The sequence below is a fragment of the Podarcis vaucheri genome, assembly GCF_965113315.1.
Source record: "Podarcis vaucheri genome assembly, chromosome: 7".
Lineage (NCBI taxonomy): Eukaryota > Metazoa > Chordata > Lepidosauria > Squamata > Lacertidae > Podarcis > Podarcis vaucheri.
Window position 1 is genome coordinate 5,878,201 of NC_138765.1, and position 15,709 is coordinate 5,893,909.

General features: G+C 46.2%; 1 protein-coding gene across 1 annotated transcript in view; it reads left to right on the forward strand.

The window, feature by feature from the left end:
- LOC309536833 (cytochrome P450 2F3-like) overlaps window positions 1-15,709 on the forward strand; it is a 109,664-nt gene that overhangs the window by 11,718 nt on the left and 82,237 nt on the right. The window contains exons 7-8 of the mRNA XM_082231192.1: window positions 2,058-2,245; window positions 4,335-4,476. Of these exons, the coding sequence (XP_082087318.1) occupies window positions 2,058-2,245; window positions 4,335-4,476 (330 nt within the window). The remainder of the gene's footprint in view (window positions 1-2,057; window positions 2,246-4,334; window positions 4,477-15,709) is intronic.

Genomic DNA, 15,709 nt, shown 5'->3' on the forward strand with positions numbered 1-15,709 from the left:
CTTAAACCTTTTCCAGCATAAAAGCTGTTTGACCCCCAGTCGTCTCCGCCTCTCACTGCGCGGGAGTCTTCTGCTCAGGGAGGGCGTGGGTAGTGGAGGACCAGTGCTCTCCTCACTGATGTCCAGGGAAGAATCCCGGAGCTCTTCCCCCTCTTCTCCCATTTGCCCTCCTGGATCCTTGGTGTTCCCCCTGGTGCTGGTACCTTCTCCTGCAGAATCGGGGAGCCTCTCCTTCTCCTTTCGCTCTGATGTCAGTTTCCTGGCAGAAGGTAAACGGCGTTTCCGTGCGCTTCTCTGGTTTGCCAGAAGCAGCTCAGTCCTGCTGGCCACATGACCCGGAAGCTGTACGCCGGCTCCCTCAGCCAATAAAGCAAGATGAGTGCCGCAACCCCAGAGTCGGCCATGACTGGACCTAATGGTCAGGGGTCCCTTTACCTTTACCTTTAAGGGGCATTTAAATGACTTCTGAAGGGTGAGAGAATGGAATGCTTGCTGAAGAATGACATGGTTCCAGTAGTAGATAGGTAGCCGTGTTGGTCTGCCATAGTCAAAATAAAAAAATTCCTTCCAGTAGCACCTTAAAGACCAACTAAGTTAGTTCTTGGTATGAGCTTTCGTGTGCATGCACACTTCTTCAGATACACTGAAACAGAAGTTGCCAGATCCTTCTATATAGTGAGAAGGTGGGGAGGGGTGTTACTCAGAAGGGTGGTGGGAATGGGAGATAGGCAGATAGCTGAGAGAGCCTGTTGACGACTCTTAACGACTGTAATAGGTCTTACAGGAAAAGGCAGTGTATCTGAAGAAGTGTGCATGCACACGAAAGCTCATACCAAGAACTAACTTAGTTGGTCTTTAAGGTGCTACTGGAAGGAATTTTTTTATTTTGAAGAATGACAGCTTTTGATACTGGATAGTAGCTCACAGCCTACTTGAAGTTGGACATTCCTGCCCTACACAAATCAGGACTGAGGTCCCTAAGACGCTTGGATGGCACCTTGTACGCCACCTTCCTGCAACTCCTGCAGCCCAGCTGGTACCAAACGTCGTGCTCTGCTTTCCTTTGGACCACATCAGGAAGGCCGAAAGGGGGGTCTTGTCATCTGAGCGGCCCAGGACCTCCAGAAACGCTGCCCAGGCTTGCGCCCTGGGGAGGTCACTTTCGTGCTCATAACACAGCCGTTTGACTTCACCCCTGGTGGCACACTCCATTGTCTCTCAAGACGGTCAGATGCCAAGAACAGATCAAGCTGATGATGGAAGGCAACAGCCCAAACTTTAGTGCACTCTTCTCCATGGAGGGCTGTGTGGACCATGTACCCCACCTTGATTTCCATGGAGGAAAAGGTGATCTATGAATGCAGTAAGATAAAGAAACAGGCAATTTCCACCCTCAAGGGAAGCCCCAAATAGAAGTGACTGTAGTAGTCAAGATGTGAGATTAACGGGGCATGTAGTTCTGTCCTGGCGTGAGTAACATCATCTAGAAAAAGGTTACCGTATTTTTCGCTCTATAAGACGCAACAGACCACAAGACGCACCTAGTTTTTGGAGGAGGAAAACAAGAGGAAAAAAATATTCTGAATCTCAGAAGCCAGAACAGCAAGAGGGATTGCTGCGCAGTGAAAGCAGCAATCCCTCTTGCTGTTTTGGCTTCTGGGATAGCTGCGCAGCCTGCATTCGCTCCGTAAGACGCACACACATTTCCCCTTACTTTTTAGGAGGGGAAAAGTGAGTCTTATAGAGCATGCTCTGGTCCATGGGGTCACGAAGAGTCGGGCACGACTAAACGACTAAACAACAACATAGAGCAAAAAATACGGTATACACACAGTTCCCAGACGAGAGGGATTTGTGCCCATGGCCCCTCCGTCTTGTCCTCCCTCCATCCCCAAAAATGTCCCAGTGAAAGGGTGTCAAGAGAGAAAGGCATGGTGCTATCCTGATTGTGAACAGGTGCCCAGTCATAGAATGATGGTATTGTACAGTTGTAAGGGACTCAAAATGTCATCTTGCTCAGCTCCCTGTAACACAGGAATTGTTCTCTTTTCCCCAAGAAAAGCTCCACGAGGAAATCGATCGAGTGATTGGGAGGGACCGGACCCCAGCCAGTGAGGACAGGAACAAAATGCCCTATATGGAGGCTGTCTTGCACGAGATCCAGCGATTCAGCGATATCCTACCCATGAATCTTCCCCGCATGGCCAGGAAAGACATCCACTTCAGGGGTTATGTCATCCCCAAGGTAAGATTCCCAGCAGGGGTGGAGGGATCAGGATCCAGCCTTCGGGCCCTCCATGCAACTGGTCTGAAACTCCTGGGTCAGGGCGGGGACAGGATTTGAGCTCAGTGCCTCCCATATCACACCTGGACTTGCCTTGGAAAGGCATTTATCCACAGGAGTCAGTTCTCCACCTGTGAAATGGGTATATTTCAAAGCTCCCAGGAAGCTGCCTTATCTGTCTGCCAGGATGCTTGTCCATCTGGATCTTTTTAATACTACTAAATGATGTAAAGTGCAGGGAAGATTTTGAAGCAAAATCAACACTGGGTTTCTCTAGAGTTGGAATGCTGCTGCTGGCAAGCCAATAATCATAGAATTAAAGAGTCAGAAGGGACCCAAAGGGTCACCGTATTCAACCACCTGCAATGAATTAGTGGGATGAGGTCTATGGGGCGCTAACTTTGAAGGTGACTAATCCAGAATGCGGCAGCTAGACTGGTGACTGAGAAAGGCTGCCGGGAACATATAACACCAGGCCTAAAGGATCTTCGCTGGCTCCCAGTACGTTTCCGAGCACAATTTATTGCACTTGGGGGGAAAAAATGAGAGGCACAAATACAAGATGGGGGACACCTGGCTTGAGAGCAGTACAAGTGAAAAGGATCTAGGAGTCTTGGTTGACCACAAACTTGTCATGAGCCAACAGTGTGACGCGGCAGCTAAAAAAGCCAATGCAATTCTGGGCTGCATCAATAGGAGTATAGCATCTAGATCAAGGGAAGTAATAGTGCCACTGTATTCTGCTCTGGTCAGACCTCACCTGGAATACTGTGTCCAGTTCTGGGCACCACAGTTCAAGAAGGACACTGACAAACTGGAACGTGTCCAGAGGAGGGCAACCAAAATGGTCAAAGGCCTTATGAGGAACGGCTAAGGGAGCTGGGCATGTTTAGCCTGGAGAAGAGGAGGTTAAGGGGTGATATGATAGCCATGTTCAAATATATAAAAGGATGTCACATAGAGGAGGGAGAAAGGTTGTTTTCTGCTGCTCCAGAGAAGCGGACACGGAGCAATGGATCCAAACTACAAGAAAGAAGATTCCACCTCAACATTAGGAAGAACTTCCTGACAGTAAGAGCTGTTCGACAGTGGAATTTGCTGCCAAGGAGTGTGGTGGAGTCTCCTCCTTTGGAGGTCTTTAAGCAGAGGCTTGACAACCATATGTCAGGAGGGCTCTGATGGTGTTTCCTGCTTGGCAGGGGGTTGGACTCGATGGCCCTTGTGGTCTCTTCCAACTCTAGGATTCTATGATTCTATGATTCTAATTCAAAGTGTTGGTGCTTACCTTTAAAGCCCCAAATGGCCTCAGTCCAGTATACCTGAAGGAGCGTCTCCACCCCCATCGTTCTGCCAGGACACTGAGGTCCAGCTCTGAGGGCCTTCTGGTGGTTCCCTCACTGAAAGAAGTGAGGTTATAGGCAACCAGGCAGAGGGCCTTCTTGATGGTGGCACCCACCCTGTGGAACACCCTCCCATCAGATGTGAAGGAAATAAATAACTACAGTGGTACCTCGGGTTAAGAACTTAATTCGTTCTGGAGGTATGTCATTAACCTGAAACTGTTCTTTGATATATATTATTTTTATATATATTATATTATATATTATATTATTGTTATTTTATATATTATTATATTATATATATATTATATATTATATTATTTAACATAATTATTACAAAATGTAAGCAAAATATTGCAAATACATACAAACATATTTTAAATAAGGACACATTTATAAAAGAGAGAAAAAAGTAGAAGAAAAAGAAGAAAAAATAGAGAGAGAAAAGAAGATAGTCTACAAATATCTCAATATGAAAATATTAATAAAATTTCATTGATTGACCTGAAACTGTTCTTAACCTGAGGTACCACTTTAGCTAACGGGGCCTCCCGCTGCCGGCGCACCACCGGAGCACAATTTCTGTTCTCATCCTGAAGCAAAGTTCTTAACCCAAGGTACTATTTCTGGGTTAGCAGAGTCTGTAACCTGAAGCGTCTGTAAGCTGAAGCATTTGTAACCCGAGGTACCACTGTATATGCTTCTCCTAGGGGACCTACATCTATCCTTTGCTGAGCAGCGTTCACTATGACTCAGAGCAGCACTCCAACCCTCAAGAGTTTGACCCAGGGAGATTCTTGGATAGCCAAGGCTGCTTCAAGAAGGTGGAGGCCTTCATGCCTTTCTCAGCAGGTACGTGGGGAGGGAGGGGTCTCCTTCCATTCCAACGGGAGGGGAGTGGGGAGCGGCGTTGGTGGGTGGTCTCTCTCCTATGAGATTCATTTCTGGACGGTCCTTCTCAGGAGGGTCAGAGAAAGGAACCTCTGTTCTAGTCCTACTTGTCTTGGCTTCTCGCAGGCATCTGGGGGCCACTGGGAGAACAGGATGCAGGGCTCGGGGGCCTGATCCCGCAGGGCTCTCCTGCGTTGTACCTGCCAAGGACAGCGTAGGAGAGGGGCTGGGTTGACCACTTATCAACCTGTTGCTGTACACCCCATTGAAAGACTACATTACAAACAGGAGTCTTGGTTGACCACAAACTTGACATGAGCCAACAGTGTGATGCGGCAGCTAAAAAAGCCAATGCAATTCTGGGCTGCATCAATAGGAGTATAGCATCTAGATCAAGGGAAGTAATAGTGCCACTGTATTCTGCTCTGGTCAGACCTCACCTGGAGTACTGTGTCCAGTTCTGGGCACCACAGTTCAAGAAGGACACTGACAAACTGGAACGTGTCCAGAGGAGGGCAACCAAAATGGTCAAAGGCCTGGAAACGATGCCTTATGAGGAACGGCTAAGGGAGCTGGGCATGTTTAGCCTGGAGAAGAGGAGGTTAAGGGGTGATATGATAGCCATGTTCAAATATATAAAAGGATGTCACATAGAGGAGGGAGAAAGGTTGTTTTCTGCTGCTCCAGAGAAGCGGACACGGAGCAATGGATCCAAACTACAAGAAAGAAGATTCCACCTCAACATTAGGAAGAACTTCCTGACAGTAAGAGCTGTTCGACAGTGGAATTTGCTGCCAAGGAGTGTGGTGGAGTCTCCTCCTTTGGAGGTCTTTAAACAGAGGCTTGACAACCATATGTCAGGAGGGCTCTGATGGTGTTTCCTGCTTGGCAGGGGGTTGGACTCGATGGCCCTTGTGGTCTCTTCCAACTCTAGGATTCTATGATTCTATGAAACACCCCACCCAATGCAAAGGGCCGCAGATAGAGGCCAAAGAGGAAATTTTTGCCCGGCACCCAAAGATTTATAATGAAGGCACCAAGTGAGACTCCCTGTGTAGCGCATCCCAGAAACGGGGAGCCACTGCAGAAAAGGCCCGTTCCCATGTTGCCATCCTCTGGACCTCTCATGGAAGCGGCCCTGTTTCAACCGTGACTCTTCCAGCGCATCTTTTCACCTATCCAGTGGCGTAGCGTGGGGGTGTAGGGGGGGCCGGCCGCACCGGGCACAACATCTGGGGGGGTGCTCGCACTCGCAGCTCTCTGCCCCTACCTGGCTCACTCACTCTCTCTCACTGCAGTGCTGGCTGTGCGAATCCAATCCGAGCCGCCAGGTCGCCGCCCACTGTGGAGGGGGTGGGTGCCAGGCGTGCGGTGCAGAGAGAGAGCGAGGGACTATCTGGGGGAGGGACAGTGCAGCGGCCGCCCAGCGCAGCGCTGAGCGCGGGAGAGAACCACACCAGACCAGACCAGGCAGCAGCAAGAGGAAGCTGGCAGCGGCGGCAGGTTAGGGGTTAGGGGGCGCAGATTACTTGCCTTGCCCCGGGTTAGGGAGCACAAATTACTTGCCTTGCCCCGGGTGCTGACAACCCACGCTACGCCACTGCACCTATCAGCCATTTAACACTTTCTTTTAATGCCTATGCATAATATTACAGTATTTTAATATTTTTTGGGAAGCCGCCCAGAGTGGCTGGGGAAGCCCAGCCAGATGGGCGTGGTATAAATAATAAATTATTATTATTATTATTATTATTATTATTATTATTATTAGCTATTGATCAACATACCTATGAGTAATTGTTCCTACTAAATCTGTTTGAAAGCCAGTGTGGTGTAGTGGTTAAGAGTGGTAGACTCGTAATCTGGTGAACCGGGTTTGATTCCCCGCTTCTCCACATGCAGCTGCTGGGTGACCTTGGGCTAGTCTTACTTCCCTGAAGTCTCTCAGCCTCACTCACCTCACAGAGTGTTTTTAAAAAATGCTTTATTGGTTTTAAAACCGTACAACAGAAATAATCCATAGATGTTAAAGACGAAATAAAAACATACCATGGTTCATTCCTTTCTTCTTCTTCTTTTTATTGATTTTTTAAAAATAAATTTTATTAGTATTTTCCAAACAACACCATGAAAGATATCAAAAAATAACAATACACAACACACAAAAAACAGCATTTGAAAACTAAAGAAAGCAACAGCAACAACAAATCCATATCTTACAAGTTAATATTATAAACACTAAAACAACAACGACAAGACATTGACTTCCACCAATCCCACAGCACCTCCTTTATCTCTCATTGTGTCTTCCTGTTTTCCTGTTTTCTTTATCATCTCTATCCTAACATCTAGATATAAATCCTTCATTCCTTAATTAATACTTGTTTCTAAAGGAAATTCCTAAAGCACCCCAAGAATGAGGTAGAAGAACGGAAACTTCTTTCACGGGGGAATAAATTCGAGGGTGGGTTCTGTCAGAGGGCTCCTTCCACCTGCCTGACAGATTTTGCGTTTTTCTCTTGACAGGGAAGCGTATTTGCATGGGCGAAGGGTTGGCACGCATGGAGCTGTTCCTCTTCTTCACCACCATCCTGCAGGCCTTCACCCTCCAGTCCCCTGTGCCCCCAAGCCAGATCAGCCTCGCACCGGCGGCCGTGGGCCTTGGGAAGGTGCCCCCCAAATACCAGCTGTCAGCGTCCTGGCGCCAACACTGATCTCTCCCTTCCTGTGTTGCGGTGCAAGGAGATCTCGGTTTCTCTCTCAGTACCTCTGCACTCCTGAGAGATTGGCCGTAAAGTAGGAAAGCCCTCTCTTTGAAGGCCTGTCCGTGCAAGGAGGAGAAGGAAGACCCCAACTCACCTGGTGGACTTGAACTGTTTTGCAAAAATGTGCTTCTTAGACAGTGGCGTAGCGTGGGGGGTGCAGGGGGGCCGGCCACACCGGGCACAACATCTGGGGGGGCGCTCGCACTCGCAGCTCTCTGCCCCTACCTGGCTCACTCACTCTCTCTCACTGCAGTGCTGGCTGTGCGAATCCGATCCGAGCCACCGTGTCGCCACCCACTGTGGAGGGGGTGGGTGCCAGGCGTGCGGTGCGGAGAGAGAGCGAGGGACTGTCTGGGGGAGGGACAATGCAGCGGCCGCCCAGCGCAGCGCTGAGCGCGGGAGAGAACCACACCAGACCAGACCAGGCAGCAGCAAGAGGAAGCTGGCAGCGGCGGCAGGTTAGGGGTTAGGGGGCGCAAATTACTTGCCTTGCCCCAGGTGCTGACAACCCACGCTACGCCACTGTTCTTAGGCAATTGTGCATACGAAAAAGGCAATGTTAGGAGAAATTTGCACTAAATGGTTGATGAATTTTCAGAAAACTGATATGGAGGGCACCAGGTTGTGGAAGACTGGATTGGGGATTTGATTTTCCTTTTAAAAAATTCATTTTATAATGTACATAAAACAGAGAGAACAGTTATAACAGGAGATGGGAATGAAAAGATGAAAAACAAAATTTTAAGAGAGGCACATGGGTCAGCATAACAAAGTCCAAGCAAAAAAGACTGACTTCCAAGGCTAGTTCCAGATCTGCCGGGCTGGGGAGAAGGGTTATCTTGAGAAAGAGGCTTCCTTTGTATAACAACAACAACAACAACAACAACAACAACAACAACAACTTATTTGTACCCTGCCCATCTGGTTGGGTTTCCCCAGCCACTCTGGGCGGCTTCCAACAAAGATTAAAAATACATTAAAATGTCACACATTAAAAACTTCCCTGAACAGGGCTGCCTTCAGTATGTGCAATAAAGGAATGCCAAGTCATATGCCTTGTCAAAACTCTCAAATGATTCACAGCTTTCTTCATTATCGCTATATCCCACAGTGAGCGTTGCCAAGCACCCAGTGTAAGATTTTGTAATGACTATTTGGTCATGAGTTTGACCAAACTGCGGGAGGCAGTGGAAGACAGGAGTGCCTGGCGTGCTCTGGTCCAGGGGGTCACGAAGAGGCAGACACAACTAAACGACTCAACAACATTTGAGCTGCCAAGATCATACATAAGACCAATTCCTTTGGCAATGTATCTGCATTGGTACCATCAAAAATATTCATGTTTTGGAGACAAGTTGCACAAGAAATTTCAGAGATTGCAGGCACACCAGTGAATCTTGATGTCTGTTTCTGTCTATCATAAATATTCAAAGCTTGCAGTGCAGAACTAGTTTGTAAAGCTCTTTTTCTAGATTTGTTGGCTGTGGATAGGTTGACCATTGCTCAAGGATGGAGAAATAGGCCAGACTTTCCCCTTCACATTTGCTTTCAGAAGGCTCTATGTATCACAATTTCAGAAATGTTTATTCATTTGAGGCACCGCCCAGCCAATGACCTATGCTGCCATGTATATTTCTGACATATTTTAAGAAACAAACTCGGGGTTGGCAGGTTCCTACCAAATTTGGCACTGATTATATTTTTTTATAATTTTTTTTATTAGTTTTACAAAAAAATTTTAAAACAAACAAACATATAAAAAGACATACAAACACGTATAGTTTCATAACCTTTTTTCCATAAACCTCTTTTCTCAGACTCCCCCATACCTCCCCTTTCTGCATCCCAATGTCCAAAAATTTTTTAGCAACTTCTAAATATTTCTGTCCAACCTCTGTCGTCTTAATCTTTTCTTTAATCTAGTCTTATATCGCTGTAACCCTTTCTTTCTCAAAACCTCGACATTCTAGCATTCATCAAGTTTATAATAGTCCTCATCATTGCTTGGGAGAAAAAAGTTCCCTCTCTCTCAAGAGGGTTCCTTGTTCTCCATATGTCTATTAAGTCCATATTTTCAGTCATTTCAAAGAAGGTCTTCGGAAGTCTCCCTTCCTTGGAGATTGTCAGTCTTTGTGCCTTGTCCATGTTAGTAGAAACCACACCATTCATATCTCCCATAATTATCATATTGTAATCCAAATAATCCATCAGGGTTTCATGAAGTTTCTTGAAGAATTCTGCCTCGCCTTCATTTGGTGCATAAATTCCAACTATCAGAAATTTTTCTCCTTGTACTTGTATCTCAACTGCCAGATATCTTCCTTGTTCATCTTTAAACATCATTTTTGGGGCCCACTTTTCTTTTACATAGATCACAACTCCTCTTTTTTTAACTTTGTCCGATGAAATAAATTCTTGTCCTAATCTTTTGTTTATAAGTAGTCTCCTGTGAGCCCTGGTTATATGGGTCTCTTGTAAACATATCAAATCCAGTTGTTCTCTGTTCAAAATATGAAAAACCTGTCGTCTCCTCAAAGGCATATTGAGCCCATTACAATTCCAACTAAGGAATTGCAGGGCCATCTTGTTATTTTCCTGATACTCCTCCAACAGCTCCAAGTTGTTGCTCTTCCTCTGATGGTGGTAGATTCTGTCCAAACGATAAGTTCAGGATGTCTAGCGCTCTCCTCTGTTCTGCAATTGGATCCACAGTTCCCTTCTGTAAGTCCTCTCGGTTCCTTTCCAAGAATCTCTCTTTGTCTTGTATCGTCTTTATTTTCACCTTCTTTCCTTTATAATCAAAAGACAATCCCTGTGGGAATTCCCACCTGAAGAGGATAGTGTTCTTCTTCAGCAGGTAAACCAAATCCTTGTAAAAAGCTCTCAAATCCAAAATATGTTTAGGAATATCTTTAAAGATCTGTATAGGTGAGTTTTCAATTTGCAAGGCCTTTTCAAAGTGTAGTCTTAATATTTTATCTCTTTCTTCCTTCGATCTAAGGGTAATCAGACAATCCCTCGGTGCCTTTCTGTTCTGTCTTTTACCCAGTCTGAAAGCTGTTGTAATCTTAAATTCATCCTCCTCCAAGTCTTCCCAACAATCAGCAAACTCTTGCGTTAGAAAGTCCACAAGATTGTCTCCTTCGTTCTCTGGAATTGATCTCAATTTCAGGTTTCTCTCTTTTCTCTGTAAATCCCACAAAGCCAGAGTTGCCTCATGATCATACACCTTTTTGGCAATCGGTTCTAGTTTTTCTTGAGTCTCTCCGGCAATGGTTCTAGCTTCTTCTGCGATTTTACGTGTTGCAGAATTTTCCTGGACCAGCCTGTTTAAAGATTCTGTGTTCAAATCCAATCTTCCTGTTAATTCTGTTAGTTTCTGTGTATTTTCTGAACTCTGCTTTGTTAAAGTCTCCAAGGATTGGTTTATCTTAAGTAGAGCTTGTGTCACTGCATCCATGGAAACAGCTGTCGCTTTTTCTTGTCCTGTTGTTCCTGTGGGAGTTGCGCCTGTAGAGGTTGCACCTGTAATTGAGCCTCTTTTCTTTTGCTGCTGTTGCTGTTGCTGGTGTTGTTGTTGTTTAGCCTTAGCTCTTGTAGTTATCTCTTCTGCTGGACCACTCATGTCCCCAAGGTCGTTTCCCACGGGAACAGTTTCCTGATGGAAAAATCCACTGCCCTAGGCTGTAGCAGCCTTTACTTTACCCTCTAGAGGGAGCAAATCAAAATGTCCAAATGCGAAGACAAAGAAAGTTTAAAACATGTATATCAGGAGACTTGTAAAGTTGTGTTGCAACACTTTTCCAATAGATACTGTCTCAGCTTAGTCTAATATACTGTAACAGCAAAGTCCAAAAACTTTGTATCAAGCAGAACTCAACCTTGTAACTTTCACCAAAGTTTAGAGTCAATTCAGTGCCCTATTCTCTTAATTGGCAGTCCGTTTCAGATTATTGAGACAGCAGAGGACTTTTCTTTTAAATAAATCATGCAGCTCTTAATGTCTCTTTTTCCTCCCATCTGCCCTGCTAGCCAGAGGGGAGGTCTGAAGTCCAGATGTCAGGTTTAAATAGTCAAAATCAATGTATCTTACGGATGCAGCTTTAAAAGTTTCGTTGCTTCAGTTGTCATGCAGTCGGGGAAAGGCAGACTTCCTTACTTTTCACCTTTCCCGTTTTCAGCCAATTTTCAAAATTAAGCTTTAGTTTTAAATAGATGTTCAATCTTACTCACGGGTTTTTTTCAGTCCAAATTTACAGGAAGGAATCGGCGCTCTCCGCTAATGGCGACGCGGCTTCACCCTGCGGGCTGGGTAGCGATTCTCAGCACCGCGCTCCCCCGATGTCGTTCCGGAGCCTTTAAAAAGGCTCTTTCTGCGGTAAAGAGGGGCGCTTCTGGTGCCCACCGAATCTCCTTGTTCACAGGCGTCCGCGCCTGTGATTTTAGGGGTCCCCCGCTTGCCGTAGCGGGTCAGACCCGAACTCGCAGAGCCGTCCTCCTCCGGAGCTCGGAAAGAGGACCGCCATTAACGCTGGCGCCGACCGGAAGTCCAAATTTGGCACTGATTATAACCTGATATCCACTATTACCAGCCATTCTATGATTCTATGATTCTATCTCTGGTCCTGTGAGATGAATAATCTTATTTCCTAGCCTGATTTCAGATTGAACCTCCTCATGTTCTAATCTTGTATCCAAACATGGATCTATAACAGCAAGTCGCAAGATGACTATTTTTGTTTTGTTTTGTTTTAAAACACAGCGTGTGACTTTTCGGCAGTGTGCAGGACTGGCAAAAGTCCTGGCAGGCCCTGTCTGGGCCTGTGTTCCCAATGACCTGACTTGGCTTCCTCCAGCCCCTTGGCAGCCAGAAGAGCAGCTGGGCTCTGCTCCCTGGTGAGGCTGGTCAAAGATTGACAGAGATGGACCCCGGTTGACATCTATTGATTCTTTCCCCCAAAATGACCTTTAAGCTGGAAGATTAGCCATCCATAAATTGCACAAGGCATTGTAGATTCAAGGGCTCAGTTGCTTGTCAAATAAAACTCATAGAATCATAGAACTGTGGAGTTGGAAGGGACACCAAGAGTCATCTGGTCTCCCAGAACACGAAGAGGGATGAAGAGAGTGGAGCAAAGGTAAGCAAGATGGAGAAGTCTCAGATTGTTTGGGAAGGAACCAGGGGAGGAGGAGCCTAAGGGAGCTCACTGGGGCAAGACCTACGATGAAGAGCTGTTGTAACACTAGGCTTGGGTTTCATTGAATAAAGAATTGACGTCACTGACACTGTGTTTCTTTCATTGCTGACCAGCACCCTGGCTCCTGGCACTCGGAAGGTGGCGGACTTTCTTTCCTTGGAGGTTTTTAAGCAGAGCTCGGATGGTCATCTCTCAGGGATTCTGTGATTCCTGCATACAGAGGGCTGGACTAGATGACTCTTGGTGTCCCTTCCAACTCCACAGTTCTGTGATTCTATGAGTTCCTTTATTTGCCATGCAACTGAGCCCTTGAAGCTACAATGCCTTGTGCAATTTATGGATGGCTAATAATACAGCTTAGGGACACAGATGGCGCTGTGGGTTAAACCACAGAGCCTAGGACTTGCCGATCAGAAGGTAGGCGGTTCGAATCCCCATGATAGGGTGAGCTCCCATTGTTCGGTCCCTGCTCCTGCCAACCTAGCAGTTCAAAAGTGTACCAGTGCAAGTAGATAAATAGGTACTGCTCCAGCAGGAAGGTAAATGGCATTTCTGTGTGCTACTCTGGTTTGCCAGAAGCGGCTTATTCATGCTGGCCACATGACCCGGAAGCTGTATGCCGGCTCCCTCGGCCAATAAAGCGAGATGAGCTCCGTAACCCCAGAGACGGCCACGACTGGACCTAATGGTCAGGGGTCCCTTTACCTTTAATCATCCAGCTTAAAGGTTATTTGGGGTAAAATAATTGATAGATGTCAGCCAGGGTCCATCTCCGTCAATCTTTGACCAGCCTCACCAGGGAGCAGAGCCCAGCTTCCAAGGGGCTGGAGGAAGCCAAGTCAGATGGAGGGTCATTGGGAAAAGAGGCCATACAAATCTCATTCACCATGTTATTTAGAATTATTCTCCCTCCCCTCCTGTGGACTTCCTTCAACTCCCCCTCTGCTGAGTTATTTGGTTTTATTTATCATATCCTGCTTTTCCTACGCAGAAATAAAACTCCTTATCAGTTCTCTGAAATATCTGTTGCTCAAAAGAAGTTGTGAAAGTTTATTCAAATCCAGCCAATGAATCCAGTCCATTCTGTTGTTTCTGCAAATAAACTGTAAATGGTTCCCAGACTCTTTGGAAGTCCTTTTTGTCCTTCTCTCGTAGTTGGTCTGCTAGCTTAGCCAATTTTGCATAGTTCATCAGCTGTTCTTGCCATTGTTCCTTCCGTCTTCCAATATTGTGCAATAAAGATTCTTGCCACTGTTGTAGCATACATAAATAATGTTCTGCCAGTCCTGCGCCCTGCCCAAGGGTCACATGCTGCGCTTTGAGGTCCAAGGAGCTCCAAGGTCCGAGCAGGAGGCAGCCGAAGCCAAGATGCCAGGCCACGATGCCAGAGGCAGACAGAAAACAAGAAGCAAACAGAAGAAGTCTCTTTGGCCCTCTGTCATACTGACCAGATTTGAAAACCCAAAACAGGGAGATTTGAACTCCTGCCCACATATTGAACTAACTATCCTGACTCCCTGGACCACAGTACAGTGGTACCTCAGGTTACAGATGCTTCAGGTTACAGGCGCTTCAGGTTACAGATTCCGCTAACCCAGATATAGTACCTCGGGCCAAGAACTTTGCTTCAGGATGAGAACAGAAATCGCGTGGTGGTGCGGCGGCGGCGGCAGGAGGCCCCATTAGCTAAGGTGGTACCTCAGGTTAAGAACAGTTTCACGTTAAGAACAGACCTCCGGAACGAATTAAGTTCTTAACCCGAGATACCACTGTATCAATAAAGCCCATCCCAAAGATTGATCCACGGGCATTGAAGACATATTCCTACATTTACAAAGAAGAAGGCTGTCAATGGTTGTTAGCTACAATGGCTAAGCTCTTCCGGTCAAATCCTGATTGTGGGTTTCCCATAATGGGCATCTGTTTGGCCACTGTGAGAACAGGATGTCAGACCTTTGGCCTGATCCGACAGGTAGGCTTTTCTTACGGCACCTCCAGGTCCTGAGGCAGTTTATCTAAATTCCTAGATTCTTAGAGGTATTTGGCCACTGCGGGAACAGGATGCTGGCCGTAGATGGGCCATTGGCTTGATCCAGCAATTCCTAATAATAATAATAATAATAATAATAATAATAATACAGTGGTACCTCAGGTACTGAAACTGTTCTTAACCTGAAGCACCACTTTAGCTAATGGGGCCTCCCGCCGCTGCCGCGCCACCGGAGCACAATTTCTGTTCTCATCCTGAAGCAAAGTTCTTAACCTGAAGCACTATTTCTGAGTTAGCGGAGTGTGTAACCTGAAGCATATGTAACCCGAGGTACCACTGTAATAATAATAATAATAATAATAATAATAATAATAATAATAATAATAATAATAATTTATACCCCGCCCTCGCCAGCCAAGACCGGGCTCAGGGCAGCTGTTGTTTAGTCCTTTAGTCGTGTCCGACTCTTCATGTCCCCCTGGACCAGAGCACGCCAGGCCCTCCTGTCTTCCACTGCCTCCCGCAGTTTGGTCAAACTCATGCTGGTAGCTTCGAGAACACTGTCCCACCATCTTGTCCTCTGTCGTCCCCTTCTCCTTGTGCCCTCCATCTTTCCCAACATCAGGGTCTTTTCCAGGGAGTCTTCTCTTCTCATGAGGTGACCAAAGTATTGGAGCCTCAGCTTCAGGATCTGTCCTTCCAGTGAGCACTCAGGGCTGATTTCCTTCAGAATGGAGAGGTTTGATCTTCTTGCAGTCCATGGGACTCTCAAGAGTCTCCTCCAGCACCAGAATTCAAAAGCATCCATTCTTCGGCGATCAGCCTTCTTTATGGTCCAGCTCTGACTTCCATACATCACTACTGGGAAAACCATAGCTTTTACTATACGGACCTTTGTTGGCAAGGTGATGTCTCTGCTTTTTAAGATGCTGTCTAGGTTTGTCATTGCTTTCCTCCCAAGAAGCAGGCGTCTTTTAATTTCGTGGCTGCTGTCGCCATCTGCAGTGATCATGGAGCCCAAGAAAGTATCGCCAAGTATAAAACAATTGATTAAAATACCACTTAAAAACAAGATTAAAGTACAACATTAAAATGCAGCATCTTATGTTCTTAGGTATGAAAATGCAGCATTTCGTAAGAAATAAGAGGTTAGATTTAGTTACAGTTGTATATATGCTGTTTCTCAAGCCACTGAATGCAGAGCAAAATGGACCTACATCTGGTCTTCATTGAGGGCTAAG